At 45.4% G+C, this 22,487-nt stretch overlaps 1 protein-coding gene across 1 annotated transcript in view; it reads right to left on the reverse strand.

The window, feature by feature from the left end:
* Nucleotides 1-22,487, reverse strand: part of ROCK1 (Rho associated coiled-coil containing protein kinase 1) — a 2,273,505-nt gene that overhangs the window by 1,497,515 nt on the left and 753,503 nt on the right. Inside the window, exon 9 of the mRNA XM_086965620.1 lies at nt 6,513-6,604. Coding sequence (XP_086821746.1) covers nt 6,513-6,604 — 92 coding nt within the window. The remainder of the gene's footprint in view (nt 1-6,512; nt 6,605-22,487) is intronic.

Raw genomic sequence — 22,487 nt, forward strand, 5'->3', positions numbered from 1 at the left:
TTTTGTCCATTCGGTCTTTGGCGGCCTACCTCTACTTTTGGGACTCGTAGCAGGCATTTTATTTTTGACCCTTCTGCTCCGATATGGCAAGCCAAAACACAGACATGACTCCGGCAAGGATGGAAGACACCATCCTAGCAATGCGCTACCGGGACCGCATAACTAAGGTCCTTGGATTGGCCCGGCTGAGAGATCTGAACATGACCTGGTTTCTTTCATTCAGACCTATATGGCAGACCTGCATCTTACCTGTGCTTCGATGTATGCTATGCGGAGAAGAATGCGTGTTAGACACCCGTCTTGCACTATCATCAGCAGTACCGATGGATATCGATACTTTGCTAAGTCCTGTAACGGCTCACGCATCGTGTTGTCCCCAGCGGCTACCAATCCTGATGACGGCATTCGTTGAGACTCCTGCGCTACGACTAGGTGGTGGCAGTGAAGCAATAAATGAAAGCAGCATCACCCAGGCACGACCTTCTGTGAACATTGCTGATCCAAACATCGATTATAGCAATCATTTTCACAACTGCCAGGTTACTGCACTATCGAACCTGGTAGAACTGTCACCTGAATATGTAGATCTATTCTTTGCGAGCCTGTCTGATATGATGTTCTCCCCTGAACAGAAACAATGAATTTTGGAAAACAATCCGGCGCACAGCGTTCCCATGAACTCTGAATTCGGCCTTCAGTTTTGATCAACAAAACTACTGAAAAGCGTTTGGAACTTTATTTTTCCCGCTCCCCATGAAAGATTTTTTTGAATCAGACAATTTTTTCAAAATATTTACCTTTTTTCTGGCACACATACTTTGCTTAAAGTAGAACTATTCATAAAGAACAGAGCTTCAATTTTTAAATAGACCTAGAGACAAAAAACTTTACCTAAGCCTCTAGCACATTTTACAGCAATTGTATTTATATGTGATGAATTAGTCTCGCCCTTCTTTTCTGTATTTAGAGACTTTTCATGTGTAATTTTTTCGCAAAATCGTTCAACTGATTACATATGCTATAATTTTTGAATGATTACTATGCTTGAAAACGTACAGTACCTATATTCTCATGTATTTCATATACACCATTTCAAATGCAATATGTATTTTGGGGTGGGTAGGAATACACGCGCATCCTATTGCTTTAGTTTTTAGTAATTTGATGGACATAAATTCGTGGAGTGGGTGTTGTGTTCTATCTAGGACCCCGATCAATATTGTGACCTCATGCCCCTATACGGCTATAATCAATTGATATCCCTATAATGGCATAACCGATCAGAGCCATATTTCAGTAACTCGTCTCTGCAGCTCATTACAGTACATGACACAGCAGAAGCCACTTCCTTAGATTCCTAGATAACACACCGAGTTCTTTCGACAGCTCAAACCCCCCAGCAACCTGGGAAAGCCCCGCTTGCGTTGTTTTGATTTGTAATAGAACTCCTAACGAGCACTGTAAGAACGACCAGTTCTTAGTGACATCTTTATTGACGTCTTATGTCCAATACCTTACGTCAAACTCGGCACCTTTCAGGTATAAATAATACCAACGTTGCCTTAAGCAAACACGGCGGTGGTGGTGAATACAGGAGCAGAACAGCTGTCCCTTGCAGAGAGCCCAGCAGATGCGAGAAGCCCAAGGACGCTGCCCCTCCTCCTTGACGCGTTGAGAAAGACGCTGTCTTTTCTCTTGCCGAGAAAATCCAGCTCCGGCGTTTCCAGCCTACCCTTGCGGGTGACTGGAATATCGAGTCCTGAGAGGAGATACCAGACCTCCAACATTCTATTCCAGAGGTACGGTGCTGACTAAACCCTTAAAGAGAATTCTTGAAGCAAACCCTTGGCAAAACTAACTTAACTTAAACTGCTACTTACTTACTCCCTCCCAAGTATTAGGCTTAGGTCAGGTACACTGGGGTAGGCGTAGTTAGAAGCACCAGTTGAGTACGTTAGCCAAATGTATATATGAATGTATATATTTTATTCATTTTAACTATCGTATGGCTAAGAAACCATATCAATGCTTTTAAAGTATTATTTCGCAATACTCCTTTTACTGTACGCACTTTTTATAATAAGTCTTGCAATTGTAGCAATTAATTTCTCTTGCATGAGAAGAAAGACTGTTCAATAAATAATATCTTTTATTGAAAACGCCCGTCTCTCTATTCTCTACATACTGGTGAAAGTAATTCTGCACAACTGACTGAGTGAAATAGCTGTCTATTGTTTCACACGACTCTAGAGATTGACTCTTATTCTGAGGAGCAAAGTTGTCATGTTAATGTGGTTGTTGGAAAACTGAATCCCTTCTTGTCTGAGCCAGGGAAGCTGATCACTTCCTATTCAGTCAAGAAAGTTTCCAGTGACCTCTGAGCTAGCTGGTACAAAACCAATTAAGTCTAACAATCAGTAGAGACCGAGGAGACCGCACTCCTACGTCTACATTGCTGTTTATGTTATTCCAATGCGCAGGGCCTATAGAGAAAATAGGAACTACACTAAAGTGCCTCTGCTGGCAAGATTACATTGCACTTCCATAGGCAAATGAAATAATTTACCCATCAAAAACGTTATGACTCAGACCAGCCTGCCTATTGATATAATGGGCGGTTGTGGTGTTTATCAAAATCTGTACAGTGCTACCTGAAACAGAGGGGAGAAAGACCTTCAGGGCAAGGTGAACAACCTGCAGCTGGAACACATTTATGTATAGGGGCTGCTCTAATAAGGACTAAGGGCCCCACAATATCATTTCGCCCAGATGAGAAGCTCTGCCCAGCGATGAGTTGTCTATAACCATATAAGCCAGGGTCTGCAGGGTACAGACTGGGTGACCCCAGGAAGGTTGGAGGGGTCCATACAACAGCGCTGATTCTGATGCACCTACTAGAAAATCTGCACCTGGATCAAGAGTCTTCCTTGGTGTTACAGCCACTGTCTCCTAAGACACCACTGGAGGGTTCTTATCCATAACCACAGTGAAGTACCAAGGAAGAATGATGACTAACAGGCGTAGACATGCAGGGCTGGGATCTGAGCTTTAGTCAGACACATCAGAATCATCTCCAATAAATCCACAATCGGCAGGGAAAACTGGAACATGAAAGGGATGTCCTAGAAGTCCAAAAACATTGACCAATCTCATGAGCTGAAAGCAAACAAGTCCTGAATCAGGGACAGCATCTTAAAATTGTCCAGCCTAATAAACATGCTTGGAAGACGGAGGACCCAGAAGAGGCCTCAGTCCATCTTGGAAAACAAAAAGAAAAAAGGGAGTAGAAATGATGTTGCCCTCTCTTTTTCCCACAAAAGCGAGGGCTTCTACAGTCAGGATCAAGACATGAGCAGGTACTGAGAGAAGGAAGGAGGTCTGTTCAGGAATATAGGCAGGGAATGACATAGCACTGATGGGGCAGCTGGATGGCCAAGAAATCCATTGTGATCACCTACAAATGGGAAACAAAATATGAGACTTCATTCCCACCTGAAGATGGTGTTATGAGAGCAGGAAAGAGGGATTTAGAAGCAGCAGAGTCTGCAGGCAATGGGGAGACTAGATGAGCTGCTGCTGCATCCTAGTTCCATCCTGTCCATGAATGGAGTAGTACATATGATGAAATGTGTGAACAGGCTGAGACAATAGGTGTAACTAGGACTGCACAGTACTTGAGTAGACAGGGCAATTCCAATAATCTTGATGGAATTGCTATGCATGGGAGGCGAAGCCCAGCCGAACCACATTACAGGATTTGTTTTGATGTTTCTAGGCAGTCACTCACCAAGTAAGGAAATGGATTCTTCATGTGCCTAGGTAGACTAACGATTGTGAGTTTCAACAATTTCCATAAGAAAGGTAATTAGTACCCCGAGAGGTTTGTTTCATTAGTTGTGTGTACAGCCAAGCTGCTGGAGGCAAAAACTTTAAGAACCAAGGGGTTAATTTTCTTTGACCCTTTCCTGCGGGGCCATAGGAAAAGTGTTTGGGTTCTAATTTGGGGATGAATGCTGATCGACCAAACCCTCCTGTGACAACTGGGAGGACAAATTGTGTGCATCACCTGAAGCTGGCCTATGTCCTCTCAATCTTCCTATGGGCTGCTAAGCGGAGTAGTTCTCCAATGCAGCCACTATGGGGTCTATGTGTGCCAGGGAAAACAGGAGTAAGGCCTCTGCAGAAATTTGGAAGGTTGCAAGATTTCGACTGGAATATTAGACTTCACTTTCACAAAAGCAAAGTCCCTTCCAACACTTTTAATGCTTTTCGAACAAATGTTGTTTAAGAGTGGACATCCTTCAATGCCTTCTTCTGGAGAAGTATACAGGCCAGTGGCATTTTGCAAATCCAAGAATGTCTCATTAGGAGGTGATCAACTTCAGAGTCACTTTACTCCATGGAACTTAGAAGAGAGAGTCTCTTCCCAGGACCACTGTTTGTGTTTCTCATGGGAATATCTCTTAGGAGCATGTTTCCTGGAAGGTAGGTACCCTTTTGAAAAGTAATTCTACTTGGGGCGGGTCTCCCTGCTAGTCTTAGCCCAAAATAACCCGTAACTCCCAGCCCCTGTCAGCCTAGGAGGAGCAAGAGTTGCTGGCTGTGGTATTGTGTTCAAAACCCCGACACCTAATGCAGTTGTAATGGGAATACTAAAAGGACAATCTTGCTGCTCGGTCTGCCATGCTTGAAACCCAAGATCATTTGAGGAAATATTTTAACTAGTCACTGTCGAAAGGTGAGATTTTTGCCACCGAGACAGAGAGCGTGCATGCTCTGGGACAGTGGCATTGAGGCATGGAAAACAGGAACTGAGTCAGTGGTGTTGGTAGGTACCTCACATATTCTAAAGACATCACAACCAGAAGTGGAGCTATGTCTGGAGACAAAAGATACCATCTGGAGACGCTGAAAAGTAATTGTTCAAAGAGCAGTAACCCTCTTGCTCTGCCAGACTGTCATACCCCAAACTCCATACACAAATGCAATAGCATGAACTACTACTTAACTTAAAAAATAGAGACAATCCAACATTACTAAGCCTGCTTTCACCTTAGATTGACCTCCATGCATAGCATTGTGCAATAGCCATTGAACTAATGCGCATCAGCCAGGCATCAAACTCAGCCTTTAGATGATTGGATAAGACAGCCTTCACATGAATTTCATTCAGCTAATCTATACTTCCAGCTTTCCAATCTGGAAAAAACTCCCAGGGTTCCATCTTGTCTCCATCCATTCCTAATTTTCCATGGAGCCGCTTGGGACTCTACTTATAGATAACAACAAAAATCACCGATATATCAATGACGCACAACTCTAATTAAAGGTCTCCACTGCTTGAAACATCCAACATCTCAAACATTACCTGCATCTCAATCAGGCCTGGATGGCTGAACTCAACTAAAGGTCAACCCCACCAAAACAAAATGTCTGCTTCTCGAAAAGAACAAGTGACAATTAGCCTAAAGCTGGCAGCTGGTTCAAAATGAACCTTAGGAGGTTTGAACCACAACCCAACATTAAGTCATTATGAGTAACTAAAATAAAAATGTACAACTTCAAATCGAAATGAAAATGTTTGTAAGATCTTGTATATTGCATATGCAATTAGTCAATACTATATTAGTCTGGTTCATACTATACCAAACTAACTATGAATAGAGTGCTAATCCTTCCAACTCTTAATGGGAGTATACATATTCAAACAAACCCATCTCCTCATACAGGACATAAATCAATTACAAAAAATTAAAAATAGGGATATAAGATTTGGTGAAAATATTTAGGGGTATGCAAAATTAATGTAATTTGCTTTTGCGTAACTATGCAAAATATTGAAGAAATCTAAGAAATGCAAGGTTAGCATTTGGTGCTGTGTTAGCAGAAAATGCATCCTCGCATCCAATGTCTTTAATGGTACAAAGATAAAGCACCAAATAAATAAAAGCACCACAAACATTCGCTTTCCCAGGGCTAAAAATGATAAAGGTACCTAACAATTCATGGCAAACAACAAGATATAAATGAAGCTTTCAGAGCTGCAGTTTGTCCAGAAATTGCAGGCTTGTGGGCTTGGGTGACCAATTCTTTGTGGGAAGAGGTATTCAGAAAGCGTACAGCATTGCCTAATTCGTACACGCAATACCTTAGTATGTTGTTTTGCTTTTCTTAAAGGATATGAGGCTGCACAAGGCAGTGAAAGCGAGTCTCTTCCTCAAACTTAGGAGCACACTTGGCTGAATACAGACATAGTGTGCTCTATAATTTGAAAAGAAAAGGGGTACCCAAGTACAACAAAGTATGCCACCATTAAATGTATTAAGGACTCACATATAATTCAGAGAGCCTATTTAATAATGTATGTGACACTATGGCAGACCCAATGCTGAAAAACAAATATTTGCTAACTGAAGTGACTGTGATATTTCGAATAAAATGTGTTGCAAGCAGAAGCACAGCAATAGGTCATCATTCCTCAAGAATTGAGATTAAATATAAAACCTACTTACTGTCTCTTAGACTATCCCACGACCACTGATCATTTTTAAAGAAAAGATGGCGTTTGATTTCTTCTACACCATTTCGTCCTAACCTCACTTCCCTGCATATGAATAGAAAAAGAGCATACAATTAATGTTTCTTCAGCTGAGTGTTCCAAGCACCCCAAAATACTATCTTGTCCTTGAAAAGGGTAGTTTAACAGAATCATATTGTTTCTTTTATTCTGGGCATCAATGTAAAGATGTAAAATACTTTGCATCAGAAACAAAGGTCAATGATTCCTTTAGGTACATCTGCTTTTTGTTAAAAACTTCCAAAATATGTTTTGGATTATCAATGTAGATTTTTGCATATGCAAGCAACAATACAGTACACAGATAGTTCATATCAAATCACAATCCCTATTTTTATCCCTGACTTACTTTGTTGTGTTATAACTCTATAAATAGAAATTCAACTGCCAATACCCAAAACATTTTTCTTTCAAAAAATGTCTGAAGGAGAATTACGCAACACTTTTTGAAACCTGCAGTATAGCAAAAAGCTTAATAATGATGCATCTGGTCGCTTCGTTAACATAACACAAACATCAACTAGTCAGAAGGGCAGCCCAGGTACCACCTCCAACTACATAGGGAGAAACACCGCCTTCTTACTGGTATCACACCATTCTGACGCCAGTAGCATCCAGATCTACCCATTTCCATCTCAACAGGACTTGATTAGCCACCTCAAGCCTGATAGCAAACATCACCAGGACTTGAGGCCTCACACCCACACCCCCATCAACCTATCTAGCTTCATCCACAACAAATCAAACCACCCACACAACATAACTAAAGACAACCAACCAACTTAGAGACTTCAACTCAAACAGGGAACAAACACAATGTCACTTGCTAGATGGAACTTAAAAATTAAGGGAAGGGGTGATTGAATGATCGCTAAGGTCACAGATTGTGACTTTCTCCAATCCCTTCACACAATTCAACCCAACGTGCAACAGTGCAACTACAGCAGTGCTGTCTCACAAAAAACACACCCTCAAACCACAGAATGTTCAAACCCATGAAAATATCAACTCTTTCCACCTTAAGCTGCATCTAGACTATACCCCAACTAACAACCACCCACATCCCTTAAGTGTTTGCTCCTCCATCTAGATTAGGCCACATGTTCTCAAAGCACCATAACGTCAAGAGAATCCAGGTGCAACAGCTAGAATGCTTGCTTATCAAGGTGCATGAACAAAAAACACTTCTATATTTTTTCAGGTCTCAGGAACCACGCCAGCTCACACCATCATTGTATACACGCAGCTCACCTAAGAGTCTGCATCCAACTGCTGAAAGCAATTCACCCGAATATTGTCTCATAAAGAAAAATCACATTGGAAAATGTGGTAAAGGCCTAGCAAGCATACATGAAAAGCAATTAAACGCAACACAAATCAAACTCTTGCGTGTTATTTCCTCTTAATGTATAGACCATCACCAAGCAATGTAAACTTTGAAGATGTCTTACTGGATAGAGACTGAGACTCTACTGAACCACCCCAACTTATACATCCCAGGACACCTCAACATTTGGTTTGACAAGTGAAGAGAAATCCAACTATAACCTCAACTATCACTTCCAACCTCGAAGCCTTCAAACTCCACCAAATTGTTTCTGGTCAAACTCACTCCATTGGACACCAACTGCATGTCACATTTGAAGCCCTGGGACAGGGAACAGGAACTTGACAACTTCAAACGAATAAGGAGTGACCATAAAATCATTTGCTTAATGATCCACATACCCATCAGTGACACTTCAAAGACAGCAGCATCCACCAACAACAAATGCACAGACTGAGTTGAAATCCTCCTACATTAGACCATTCCTCAGGAAGAATCTCAACTCTTCCAAAGCAGAAAACTGCAGCACATATCTAATGGCCTGTTCCTAGGTAAAATGTTTTAAAACTATTTCTCCAAGTTTACTGATGAAAATGACGATGTAAGATCTGGATTCAGATAAGGTAAGAGGCACAACACAATCACAAGAAACTGGAGAGACAGACAAATTATTATTGTATAGGTTACAAAGTTATGGCAGAAGGGAAAGGCTTTCCTCAGCTAATTAGTTTGCTTTCACAAGAGTACTAGATCAATGTGAAATGCACCTTCAACTATCGACCACTGTAACTGCCTCAACTAGCAAGGAGCATATTTCATTTAGCTTTTTTAAATTGTTTTGAAGAACAAGTTACTTACCTTTGGTAACGTTTTTTCTGGTGGATAAAGTAGCTGCCTGTGGATGCCTCACCTTTTGAATGACCCCTGCGCCAGCATTCCACAGAAACTTTTTTCTAGCTCTACCACGTCTACGAGGGCGTCATAATGGCACGGCTCCGCTTGCGACTCCGTATGACGTCACCGGAGCCACAAGAAGACCTCGTCAGCGTGCTGACGACAGTTCCACAAATTTTTTCCGTGCCTCTGAGGCGAACGGGTGGACCGACAACATAATTGGAGTATACACAGTATACAATATATAAATACACACAGCATAAAGAAAAATAGGTAAAGCTAAAGAAACAAGTATTGGCTAACAGCAATAGCAAGTCCATCAAAAGACATAGGTAAACAACCAGGTCAAATAACAAATACATCTTTTGGTATACGAAGGTGGACTACTGGGAGGAGGGTGGGCCCGTGAGAAATCCACAGAAAAGCGTTACCGAAGGTAAGTAACTTGTTCTTCTGATGGTTACATCTGCCTGTGGATTCCTCACCTTTTGAATTGAATCCCACAGCAATCCTGCTTCCGGCGGAGGGTGTCCACCTACTCATACCAAAAATCCTGCAGTACAGAGTGCAAAATAGCAACACTACTAACCTCCGAATCCAAGCAGTAATGCTTCGCAAAGGTATGGAGGGAAGCCCACGTTGTCACCTTACACATGTCTACAACAGGAACACCATTAGCCAAAGCAAAAGAAGACTTAGCTCTGGTGGAATGAGCTCTAATACCTTCAGGCGGTTCCTTCTTGGACAAGGTGTAGCATATCTTGATGCATAAGATGATCCGCCTAGACAGTGTTCGCTTGTGAACAGCCTTGCCCTTCATTTGTCCAATGTAGCCCACAAAGAGCTGATGGTCCAGTCTCAGATCCTTGGTTCTGTCCAGATGGAAGCGGACAGCCCTCTTAGGATCCAGACGATGAAGTCTCTTCTCTTTGGAAGGGTGAGGGGAGGATATAAGGTAGGTGAGGTAATGGATTGTCCTAGATGGAAAGGAGTAACCACCTTAGGCAGGTCCTGAGAATCATCTTTCCTACATAAATGGTTAAAAACTGAGGATTAGAACTAAGAGCCTGAAGCTCACTTACCCTCCTGTCGAGGTAATAGCGATCAGAAAGACAGTTTTGAAAGAAAGAAGCCTCAATGGGCAACTAGGAAGAGGCTCAAACAGAGAACCCATAAGGAAAGTGAATACAAGATTTAAATACCACTCGGGCATAATGAAGAGAATGGGAGGAAACCTATTGGTGAGGCCCTCAATGAACTTCATAACAATGGGAGACTTAAATAGAGCCTGCTGGTCCGGCAAACAGAGGAAAGCAGACAAGGCTAACAAATAAACCTTTACCGTGGCCACAGCACAACCCTGCTGAGACAAGGAAAGAGAAACTCAGCACATCAGACAAACTGGCCTTCAAAATATCAATGGACATCTCTCCAAACCATTTCACAAATTTGGACCAGCTGGAGGAATAAATAGATTTGGTGGAGTGTCTCCTGGATGATAAAATAACGTCCACCACATTGGTTAGGAGAGAGAAAGAACTCAGGTTGTCCCGTTCAATCTCCAAGCATGAAGGTGCAGGCTCTGGAGGTGGGGGTGTAGAAACTGCCCCTGCGAGAGGAGATTTGCCCTTAGAGGGAGACGGAGCGGAGGGTGTGATGAGAGGTGAAGTAGATCTGTGTACCACACCCATATTGGCCAATCTGGGGCGATCAATATAACTTGGGCCGGTCTTGGCAAATCATCCTCAGAACCTGAGGAATCAAGGGTGTGGGAGGAATTGCATAAAGGAGCTCCAAACCCCATTCCAACTGAAATGCGTCTTCCAATACTCCCTGCATCGGATCTGAAGACTGCAGTATGAGGGGCAGTGTGCGTTCTCGTGAGTGGCAAATAGGTCCAACAGAGTAAACCTCCACATCCTGAAGATGTGAAGGACCACCTTCGGATGAAGCTGCCGCTTGTGATCGGCCGAGAAAAGCAGAGTGAGACTGTCCAGTACGCACATTTAGCACTCCTGTCATATGATTTGTCATCACACACATCTGATGGTCCTGAGCCCAGTACAAGAGATGCAGAGATGATACGAACCTACTCCTCCCTGTGTGTTTATGTACCACATCGCAGTAGTGTTGTCCGTACGTGCATGAACCGACTGACCGCGAAATGAGTGAAGAAAGCGCTTTAGAGCTAAACTAATTGCACACAGTTCCAGCAGGTGGATATGAAACAACCTTTCCTCCGGAGACCAAAGGCCTTTGGTCTCTAGATCACCCAGATGGGAACCCCACCCCAGATTAGAGGCATCCGTGATTACTCTGGCCACCAGTGGAGGAAGATGAAAGGGCTTTCCTTGTGACAGATTGGTCCCCACACTCCACCAAGACAGATCCGCTGCAGTGTCTCTGGAGATCCTGATTATCTCCCTAGAGATCTCCATTGTACTGACACCACTGCCTACGGAGGCACCACTGGAGTACCCTCATGTGCCAGCGTGCATGATTGACCAACAGTGTGCAGAAAGCGAACAGACCGAGCATGTGTAGAACCTTCAGCAATGGAACAACTAGTCCATTGTGAAACAAAGGAATCATCTCCTAATTCCCCCTTATGAACAGGTTGCGCTGTGAGGGAACCAGGTGAGATTAGGGCACATTTATCGAGAAGCTGAAGTCTAACAACAGCTGTGCTTTCACGTGCAGATGATGAAGCACCATCTCTGGCGACTTTGCTTTGAGCAGCCAGTTGTCCAGATAGGGGAAAATAGGAATCCCAGTCTTCCTGAGATGAGCTGCCACCACCGCCATCACCTTTGCGAAGGCCCGAGGTGCGGAAGTAATACCGAACGGAAGGTCAACAAAATGGTAGTGCTGATACCCCACCGTAAAACAGAGATACATCCTGTGAGACTTCCGGAAGGCGATGCAGCAAGTCGATCGACACCATCCAGTCCTCTTGTTGCAGCGCCTGAAGAACATGACCTAGGGTCAACATCTTGAATTTATCCTGTTCAAGGTAAAAATTCAAGACACTGAGGTCTAGGATAGGTCTTAATCTGCCGTCCTTCTTAGGAATCAGGAAATACCGGGAGTACCATCCCTGACCCCTTTCTTGCTCCGGGACCACTTCTATTGCACCTTTCTGCAATAAGACAAGAACCTCCTGCTGCAGAAGCAGCAAATGATCCTCTGAACACCAGCCCTGGCGAGGAGGTTAAGGAGGGAGAAACTCCTGGAAGGTAACACCAGTAACTTCCCTAAACCCGCCAACTCTAAGCCTCCCTATTGTGGGGATACGGGAAGGAATATGCTACTTACTAGTATGCATTTGTTCTTGGCATGTAGGGCTGCTGACATACATATCTGTGCATAGATCGCCGCCTAGTGTTGGGTCCGGCTGATTTCACCTTGTTGTCCTGGAAGAGTCTTCGAAGTATCACGAGATAGGGGACTCCTCCCCTGGACTACAGTGCGCATGGGCATCTTCTCCATCCTCACATTGTTTTTCGCCATTGTGGCAAAGATGGAGATAGTAAAGTAAGAGATGGCCATGCAAAAGATAATGCTGCAGCTGCAACAGGCACCGGGGAGGAGGGCGCGCGGTATGAATGTCAGCAGCCCTACATGCCAAGAACAGATGCATACTGGTAAGTAGCATATTCCATTCGAGGCATGTGGCCTGCTGAATACATATCTGTGCATAGACTGTGTAGCAGTATCTCCTCTGGCGGTGGTTACCTGTGCCAGCTGCAGCAGTTTGAAAAAGAGTTTTGAGGACAGCCCGGCCTACAGCAGCTTGCTGCTTTGCTTGCACGTCTACACAGTAGTGTTTTGTGAAAGTGTGCATGGTAGTCCATGTGGCTGCTCTATATAGGTCTTCAAGAGGAATATTTCCTAGGAAAGCCATGGATGCCCGCATTTTTCGCGTAGAATGTGCTCTTGGGGGGACAGTTAAAGTGCATTTGGCCTTTTGATAACATCTTTGAATGCACTTAACTATCCATCTGGCTATTCCTGACTTTGATATTGGATTTCCTTTATATTGTGGTGAAAAAGCAACAAATAATTACTTTGTTTTCCTAAAGGATTTCCTTCTGTCCACATAATAAAGCAGAGCTCTCTTGACATCTAGTGTGTGTAGGGCTCGTTCAGCTACTGACTGTGGATTTTGGGAGAACACTGGCAGTTATATCGATTGATTAATATGGAAATTGGATATCACCTTTGGCATAACTTAGGGTTTGTTCTGAGAACCACCCTGTTAGCATGTACTTGCATGAAGGGTTCTTGAATTGTTAGTGCTTGTAACTCGCTAACTCCCCTGAGTGAGGTAATGGCAATCAAGAATGCCACCTTCCACGTTAAGAACTGCAGTTCGAATGAGTGTAGAGGTTCGAAAGAAGGTCCCATAAGTCTGGTAAGTACTATATTTAGATTCCAGACTGGGGAAGGTGGGTGTCTTGGAGGGATCACCCTTTTAAGACCCTCCATAAAAGCCTTTATTGCTGGTACTCTAAACAGTGAAAGGTGTTGCCTGTTTTGAAGGTATGCTGCTATAGCAGCGAGGTGTAGTCTTATGGAAGAGTATGCTAGGTTGCATCTTTGAAGTTGCAGCAGGTAACATATAATGTTCTGTATGGAAGCATCTAAAAGGTTGATTTGGTTATTATTGCAGTAAATGACAAATCTCTTCCATTTAGCTGCATAGCACGTTCTTTTAGTTGGTTGTCTTGCCTCTCTAATGATGTTCATGCAGTCTGGAGGCAAGTTAAGGTATCCAAATTCTAAGACTTCAGGAGCCAGATCGCTAGGTTCATCTGATTAGGATTTTGGTGCCTGATTTCTCCATGGTTCTGAGTTAGAAGATGGGGTACGAGGTTCAGCCTTTGATGAGGAACTACTGAAAGTTCCAGGAACGTTGTGTATCATGGCTGTCTCGCCCATGTGGGAGCAACTAGGATTAGTGTGAGTGATTGTTGGCGCAGTTTGATTGCCACCAGCGGAATCAGTGGTGCTGGGGGAAAAGCGTACGCAAATCTGCCTGACCAGTTCATTCATATCGCATTGCCTTGTGACAACGGATGTGGGAACCTGGCGGCAAAGTACTGGCATTTTGAGTTTTCGTTTGTGGCAAACAGGTCTATCTCTGGGTGCCCCCACTTCCTGAAGAATGGTTGGAGAACTTGGGAGTGAATCTCCCATTCGTGAAGTTGTTGGCTGTGCCTGCTGAGCAGATCTGCTATTTGATTTTCTTTCCCTGAGAGGTGTTTTGCCAGGAGAAAGATATCTTTTGGAATTGCCCACTTCCATATGCTCTGTGCCAAGTGGGACAGTTGTGGAGAGTGTGTTCCTCCCTGTTTCTGGATATAGTACATTGCTGTCATGTTGTCCGTGCGGAACAACACAGTCTTGCGGTACAAGTATTTTTGGAATGCTTTCAGGGCTAGGAATATTGCTAGCAACTCTAGTTGGTTGATATGCAGTTTCTTTTGTTTGATTGTCCAGAGCCCTCGTACTGTGTAGTGAAGGAGGTGGGCTCCCAAGCCTGTCAGTGATGCGTCCGCTGTTAGTACTAGTTGTGGAACTGGCTCTTAGAACAGTCGCCCCTTGGAAAGGTTTTGTGGGTTTCACCACTGCAGAGAGTTGTGAGCGCAACGGTCTACCAACACTAGGTCTTTTAGTTGTCTTTGAGCTTGGTTCCACTGCCGTGCCTGGCATTCTTGCAATGGATGCATTTGGAGTCCGGCATGGGGGACAATAAATATGCAGGAGGCCATCATGCCTATGAGCTGCATGAAGACTCGAGCTGGTAGAGAGTGTTGTGGCAGAAATTTGCGAATGAGCATCTGCATGCTGGCTATCCTCGCTGAGTTTGGGTATGCCTTTGCCACTGAGGTATCTATTGTTGTGTGTGGGACGGTTGTAGATGCGATTTTGGGTAGTTTATCGAAAACCCTAGACTGTGTATCAGCTGAAGTGTTTGAGACGTGTCTCTTGAACACTGTTGGTACGATTTTGCTTGTATGAGCCAATCGTCTAGGTACGGGAACACATGGATGTGTTGTCTCCAGAGATGTGGAGCTACGGTCGCTAAGCATTTTGTGAACACTCTTGGAGCAGTGGTCACCCCGAAGGGGAGAACCTTGAATTGGTAGTGTTGACCTTCTAGTGTGAACCTGAGATATTTTCTGTGAGCTGGATGGATGGGTATGTGAAAATACGCGTCCTTGAGGTTCAATGTTGCTAGGAAGTCTCCTTGCTGTAGCAACGGGAGCACTTGCTGTAGTGTGATCATATGGAGGTGCTCCTACAGTATGCATTGATTTAGGGGTCTGAGGTCCAGTATTGGTCTGAGAGAGCAGTCCTTCTTGGGAATAAGGAAGTATAGGGAGTATACTCCTGTCCCTTGGTGCTGGAAAGGGACTGGCTCTATGGCCCCCTTTTCCAGCATGCATTTCACCTCTTGTTGTAGCAGGGTGATGTGTTCTTTGGACATAGGACGGTGTCTGGGTGGTATGTTTGGTGGGGTTGAAGTGAGTTCTAAGCAATAACCATACTAGATAATTTGTCTCACCCACCTGTCCATGGTAATTGCGTTCCAGACAGGTAGGAATTGTTGGAGTCTGCCTCCGACCGGTGTTAGGTGGTCTGGAGGTAGCGTGATGAAGTCACTGTTTTGTGGCAGTGGAGGCTCTGGTGTTATTGCCTCCATGTCCTCCTCCTTTGTTATTGTTGCCCCCTATAACCTCCTCTGTTGGAATTTTTGTTAAAGGAACGTTGGGTGTTGCCTTTGTATGAAGATGAGGTCTGTGAGGTATTGCCTCGTGTAGCTGCTCTGTATGAGGAGCGTCAAAAGGAACCTCTGTGTTGCTGAAACTGCAATGCACCCATTGGTTTTGCAGCTTCTGTGTCTTTCTTCATTCTGTCCAGAATGGTGTCGACTGCAGGGCCAAAAAGGAAGTCTTGATTGACAGGCTGGTTAAGAATGGTGGACTGCACCTCATTCTTAAAGCCCGAAATACGCAGCCATGCATGTCGTCATAGTAAAAAGCTAGTGTTAATAGATCTGGCTGCGGTGTCGGCTGCGTCAAGCGCACATTTGATGGAGGCGTTTGTAATAAATTTTCCCTCCTGTATGAGGTCATTAGCTTGGGCTTTAAAAGGCACAGGCAGGTGTTGCATTAAGCTTCCAAGCTGATCATAGTGTGCCCGGTCGTAACGAGCTAGCAGAGCTTGTGTATTTGCAATTCTCCATGAATTGGAGGCCTGTGATGCTACCCCTTTACCTGAGGCCTCTAGTATTTTTGACTCTTTATCAGGAGGAGGAGCCTCCCCTGTTGTCTGTGAGTTGGCCCTTTTGCGTGCATTAGCCACAACCAGTGAGTCTAATGGTATCTGACCTCTGATGTAGGTAGGGTCTGTAGGGGCTGCTTTATATTTCTTTTCAATCCTAGGATTGATTACACGTGCCCTGGCTGTATCTTTAAATATATCAGGCGCGTGTTTTAACACTCCCTTTAGCATGGGAAGTGTTCTGACATTTTTCTCTGAAGTAGGGAAAGTATCAAATAAGAAGTCTTCTTCTATAGGGTCATTGTGCATGTCTACGTTGTGGTGCTGCCCTGTCTATTAGTTGGTTGAAGACAATGGTGTTGTCAGTAGGTGACGATTTTGTTGGGTATGAGGAGACGTCAGGGATGGGATGGGTGTCATATGGGTCAGTTGGCTCTCCCCATGGTTCATCTTGGGGGTTAGGATCTTCTGGAAAATCATAATTATGCTGAGAATCCTCCCCTGTGTTTCCCTCTTTGTCCCCATAGTGACGGATCTGGATGGAAGAGTTCTTCTTCTACTGTCCTTGGTTGTTTCTTTGACTTTTTTGGTGACTTTGGGTTGATAACCCCTTCTGTTTCTACGACTTTCGGTGCCTTATTGCTTTTCTTCGGCTCGGACGCTTTCTTCGGGTCGACAAGTGATTTCGGGTCGACCAGGTCTTTCGCTTCGACACGTTTCTTGTGCTCGACAGGTTTTTTCGGTTGACTGTCCTTTGCCGAGTAAATGGCTTTTTTTGGATCGACTGGTGTTTTTGGAGCGCTTGTCTTTGGTTCGATAGCCTTCTCCGGCCGGATTACAGGCTTCGATACGGCACCCTTTACGTTGGTTACCTTCTTCGGTTCGGTGACCTTCGGCACAGCCGGCTTTTTTGGGTCGACGGCCTTGTTCGGGCCGGCGCCCTTCGGCTCGGTGGCCTTCTTTAGCTCAACGGCCTTCTTTGGTTCGGCGCCCTTTGGGTCGACTGTTTTCTTTGGGTCGACGCCTCTAGGCTGTACGGCCTTCTTCGGTTTGACGCCCTTTGGGTTGACGACCTTCTTGGGTTTTGGAACCTTCTTTGTGATCACGTTACTTGGCCCTGGGGTCTCTTCAGGCTTAGTTTTTGGTTTCGGAGACGAGCCGGAGAATGTTTCTTTGGATCTTGGCTGAGGCCTTTTGGCGATGCCTTGACCAGAGCCTTCGCTAACGGGGTAATCGGTGTTGGTGGCAGTGTACTCACGATCTGCCCCGGTTCCCTCATCATCAGAGTCCGAGTAGTCCTCGATGGTGACGATCTCTAGGTCAGAATCAGGAGCTTCTGGAAGTTCTTGATCATCATCGAAGATGTTGTCCTGTTCCGGTGCCTGTCGCTGCATCTCTTGCCTAGCGGCCCGTCGAATCTGTATAGTTTTTTTCAGACGGAATTGGGCACAGGCTAGGCAGGTTTCTTCCTTATGGTCTCGTGATAGGCACTTGTTGCATACTGAGTGTTTATCAGTATGCGGGAACTTGGAGTGGCATTGTGGGCACCTTTTGAACGGGCTCCTTTCCATCGACAGCAGGCCTACGTGGCGTCGAAAAGGCCCAACGGCCCGCGTCGACGACCGGTTAGAGATGGAAAGCTTGATCGAGTCAAGAAGTACAGAGCAAGGACAATATCGTCGAAATTAAAGGACTTTTGGCCTTTAGAAAAGTTTTGTTTCGATTCCGAAGTGTGAGTATAGAAATAACATCCGAACCCAATGGCGGAAAAAATCAATCTTAGGATGGAGAAGATGCCCTTGCGCACTGTAGTCCATGGGAGGAGTCATCTATCTCGTGATACTTCGAAGACTCTTCCAGGACAACAAGGTGCAATCATCCGGACCCAACACTAGGCGGCGATCTATGCACAGATATGAATTCAGCAGCCCACATGCCTCGAACCTCATGTTTCTGATCGTCTTAACCACTCCACTAAGCCTTCTGCTCTCCCCACCAGTTCTGTACCCACATCGTCTGCCCCCCGCCCGCAAGAGCACCCCTCTCTTAGGGATTTGGATACTCTCCACCGCAAAGCTACGGAATTAACCTGGAGCTTCCACAAGTCCTTCACTGACCTAACAAACCTCCTGCACCTCACCGAGCTCACTCTCTCGAATATCCGGCTCTCAAGGTACCCGCCCCCCCCCCCTTTTCCCACTCCGAGCCCCCTCTTCACCCGCTCCCGCTATCCCTGCAACACCAACGCCATTAAAGGCAGCCCTGCTACCTCACAGAGGATGAAGTACAGGCTCTCCTCCTAACCTATATTCCTACCCCGGCTCTGACCAGCCCTCTGGAACTCTCGGAGGACGAAATAGCAGACATCCTCGCTTTCTATGAATCCTCATGCTCCTCTATCAATAAGACTGAACAGTCTAAACGCACGGTTGCAATTAATCAATTTAGACCACCCACTCTCTGCTACAGAGGGATAGTCAACAGTAACCTCGCTCTAGTCCCAACCTCAGCCCCTAGTCACGACACGCATACCGCCCCCTCTTTATCTGGTCTCCTCGTCAACTGTTGCTCTGCGGTAAAGCACACCACTGATGTAGCCAATCTCCTTCCCAATCTAAACACGGATGTAGCAATCCTGACGGAATCCTGGCTTAACGAATCCTCTTCGCCCTGCCTAGACCTTCTAGTCCCGCCCAACTATCACATCGTAAGGCTGGACAGGCAACCACAAAGAAAAGGGGGGGCATAGACTGCATCTACCGCTCCAACCTCCTTATCACTTAACTTCTAGCCGAACCTACGGACTCCTGCGAATTTCTTGCCCTCTCCGTCTGCAACAGCACCTCCCTTCAGTGCAGACTGCACACCTTTTACCACCCTTCAGGCAAGAATGATATCTTCACAGACTACCTCATGGTAAACATCACAGCCAAAGCCTCCCATAACACAAATGAAATTTTCCTTGGTGACTTCAACTTGCACTGGGAGGACCCCAAGGACTCACAGGTCAATGACATCAGAGACTTCTTGGCCGACCAATCCCTTACCCAAGCCTGCTCCCTCCCTACTCACTCGAAAGGTGCCATTCTGGACTGGATCATCTCTAAGGAATCTGCTGTCAATCTTACCTCCATAGATCCTTGCGACTGGTCCGATCACCACGTTATCACCTTCCGTCTGCCTGGCACTCATAAGACATGGACTCCGCAACCGGTGATCCCCAAAAGATGGATCCCTGACACCAAGAACCTTGACCACGAGAAACTGGCTGCCCGCTGTGCATCGGACCTCACCCCTCCCCCCCCATATCACCACTGTCGATAACCTCACTGAACACTATTCCACAACAATCTCCAATATATTTGATGACCTTGCTCCGCTAAAACTGAAAAGAACACAGATCAAGGACAGGAACCCGTGGTTCAACAGATCCCTTAACAATGAGAGGAGATCCCTCCGGCAAACAGAAAGTAACTGGAAAAAGCACCCTTCCGCAGGCCATCTTAAACTCCTCCGGCAAGCCAGAAACGTCTATAACAAAAATATCAACTCAAAAAAAGAATTCTTCAGATCTGAACTGGATAACGCTAAGAATAGACCTTGCAAACTATTCGAGTTGGTCAAACACCAATCCAACAAACTAGCTAAATCTTCCAAAGAAACCCCTATATCTCCAATCACATGCAAGCAATTTTCCTCCTTGTGTGATAAAATCTTTGCCCTAGGAAAGGAACTCATGTCTGCTACCTATTCCCAAACCCCTCCGGCTCTTCCTCCCCACTCTGCGCTGCCCTCGCAGACCTCCCTCAAAAATCAAGCATTATGGTCCAACTTCAAAGCCTATGACGAACAATTGGTCGCAAAAATCTTTTCCTCGTTAAGCCCCAACAACCACTTCAACGACCCTCTCCCGTCAAACTGCCTTGCCGCTACCTCTCAGGCTATCATTCCCTCTTGGACGACAATAATCAACTCCTCCCTCCTACAGGGATCAATTCCTGACTCCCTCAAAGCCGGCCAAGTTGTCCCCATCTTAAAAAAACCTACACTTGATCCGGTCTCTCCCGACAACTACAGACCTATCTCAAACATCCCTCTCCTAGCCAAAGTGCTGGAAAATGTGTACAACAGCTGAGCCAACACATTACCAAGTTCTACCTTCTAGACGACTTGCAATCCGGCTTCAGACCGGGTCACAGCATGGAAACCACTCTCCTCCACATTGTGGATGATGCCCTTCAAGCCCTTGGCCAAGGCAAAACCTGCCTCCTGATCCTCCTTGACCTATCCTTGGCTTTTGACACGGTCAACCACGAAATTCTCCTGAATCGCCTCAAACTTAGGATGGGCCTGGATGGCACTGTTCTGCCGTGGTTTAGGTCCTTCCTCCAGAAGCGCTCTCCGAGTCCTGACCAACGGCAACCTATCCGCTTCCTCTCCGATCACAGTGGTAGTCCCTCAAGGCTCAACCCTGTCCCCTACCCTCTTCAATCTCTACCTTGAACCGCTTGCTGAGGTGCTGCGTCCTGCCAACATCTCCTACCACATGTATGCAGAAGACTATACACAGCTCTACATCAAAATCTCTTCCCCAGAGGACATCCGCTCTCTGAACGAGGCCCTAAAGCCGACGGTCCACTGGCTCACATCAAACCAGCTTAAACTCAATGCCAAAAAAACTGAGTTCCTCTTAATCTCACCACCTAACGCCAATACAGACATTCAAGTTTGGACCAAGGCTATCACAGCGCTCAACTGTTCTCCTACCATTGTGGACTCTGCTAAATCCCTAGGAATTACCTTAGACGGCAACCTGAACATGCGGGGCCAAATCAACGCGATGGCCAAAACAGCCAGATTTCATTTGAACTATCTAAGAAACCTGAAACCTTTCCTCAACCCCCAGACCTAGAATCGGCAATTCAGGATCTAGTCATCTCCAGGCTAGAATATGGCCTACCTAAGACCTCTCTGGCACCCTTGAAAGCCTGCCTCAACGCCGCTGCAAGACTGTTAACTGGCTCTAAGAAGTTCGACCATATTTCACCCCACCTTAAAGCTCTGAACTGGCTTCCGCTTGAGGCCAGAATCCAATTTAAACTGGCCTGCATCACCTACAAGGCTCTCTACTCCAAGTCCCCTGCCTTTCTCACTCAGAAATGTGTTCTATCTGGCGGAGCCAGAAACTCCCGGTCCACCAGAGACCTTTTGCTCCAACCTGCACGCTTCAAGAAAAAAAGAACGTACAATCAGGCTTTCTCTGGAGCCGCACCAAGAATATGGAATTCTCTCCCACCCGCCATCAGGAAAATACAGTCTCTAGCCCACTTCAAAAAGGAGACCAAAACTTTCCTACTGAGAAAATTCCTCTCCTAATGCTCATCCTCCAGGCTATTGAGAATGCTTCTAGCTTATTGTATCTTTCTGTTCCCATCCCAACAGCAGTCCGATATTTTTATTGTTCCTCTTGCCATGTACTATATCCTACTATGTGCTCACTATCCTTTCCACTCCCCCCTCCCTTTTTTTTTTGTCCTGTTAACCCTCCCGATACTACCGTAAAGCTCTCCGATACCCTCACGGGTCTGGTTCGCGCTCTATAAAACACTAAATAAATAAATAAATACTTATTTTCCACAAGATTCTAAACTCAAAGGTCTGAAGTGATAGATTTCTAATCTTGAAGAAAATGGGACACCCGACTCCCTACAGGACCAGCATGCTCCAAGATGGGGGATCTAGAGCAGCTTTCCTGTGGCACCAGTGGTGGGGGCAGGCGAGGCATAAGAGTAGGAGGAGAATTGACAGGATGCACCTCTAAGATCTGTACAGTGTATTCTAGTGCTGCCGAGGCCTTACCAAAACCCCTGGTTTGGGACTGAAGGCCCAATGATTTTGCAGTGGCTCTTCTGTCTTTAAAACTATGCAGTGTAAAATCAGCCTTTTAAACAAAAAGCTTTGATCCATCGAACGATAGGTCAAGGAGAGTAGCCTGCACATCTGGCAAAAACCCAGAAGACCTGAGCCAGGCATGCCTCCTGGTGGCAATAGAAGAACCCATCACCCTGGAAAACTAATCAGCAGTATCCAGACCAGACTGTATAACTTGAGGAGCTACAGCTTGCATATCTGCCAGCACTTCGAAAAAGGAGCCACAATCATTGTCCGGTATCCTGGGGGCCAACTGCTTGGTCGAATCCATTAAGGAGTGAATATACCTCCCCAACAAGCACGGTGGACTGCAAAGCCATGCTAGAGGAAGAGAAGACCACCTTGGTAGACTACTCCAATTTTTTAGAGACTCTGTCTCCAGTGTGAGAATTTGGCCTGATATATGATGCTCACTAGTTTTAGTGATCACCTCGTATCAGTCCAAACAACCCTTATGGTGATTGGTTG

Source organism: Lissotriton vulgaris, chromosome 4_1 (genome assembly GCF_964263255.1).
Source record: "Lissotriton vulgaris chromosome 4_1, aLisVul1.2, whole genome shotgun sequence".
NCBI classification, from domain to species: domain Eukaryota; kingdom Metazoa; phylum Chordata; class Amphibia; order Caudata; family Salamandridae; genus Lissotriton; species Lissotriton vulgaris.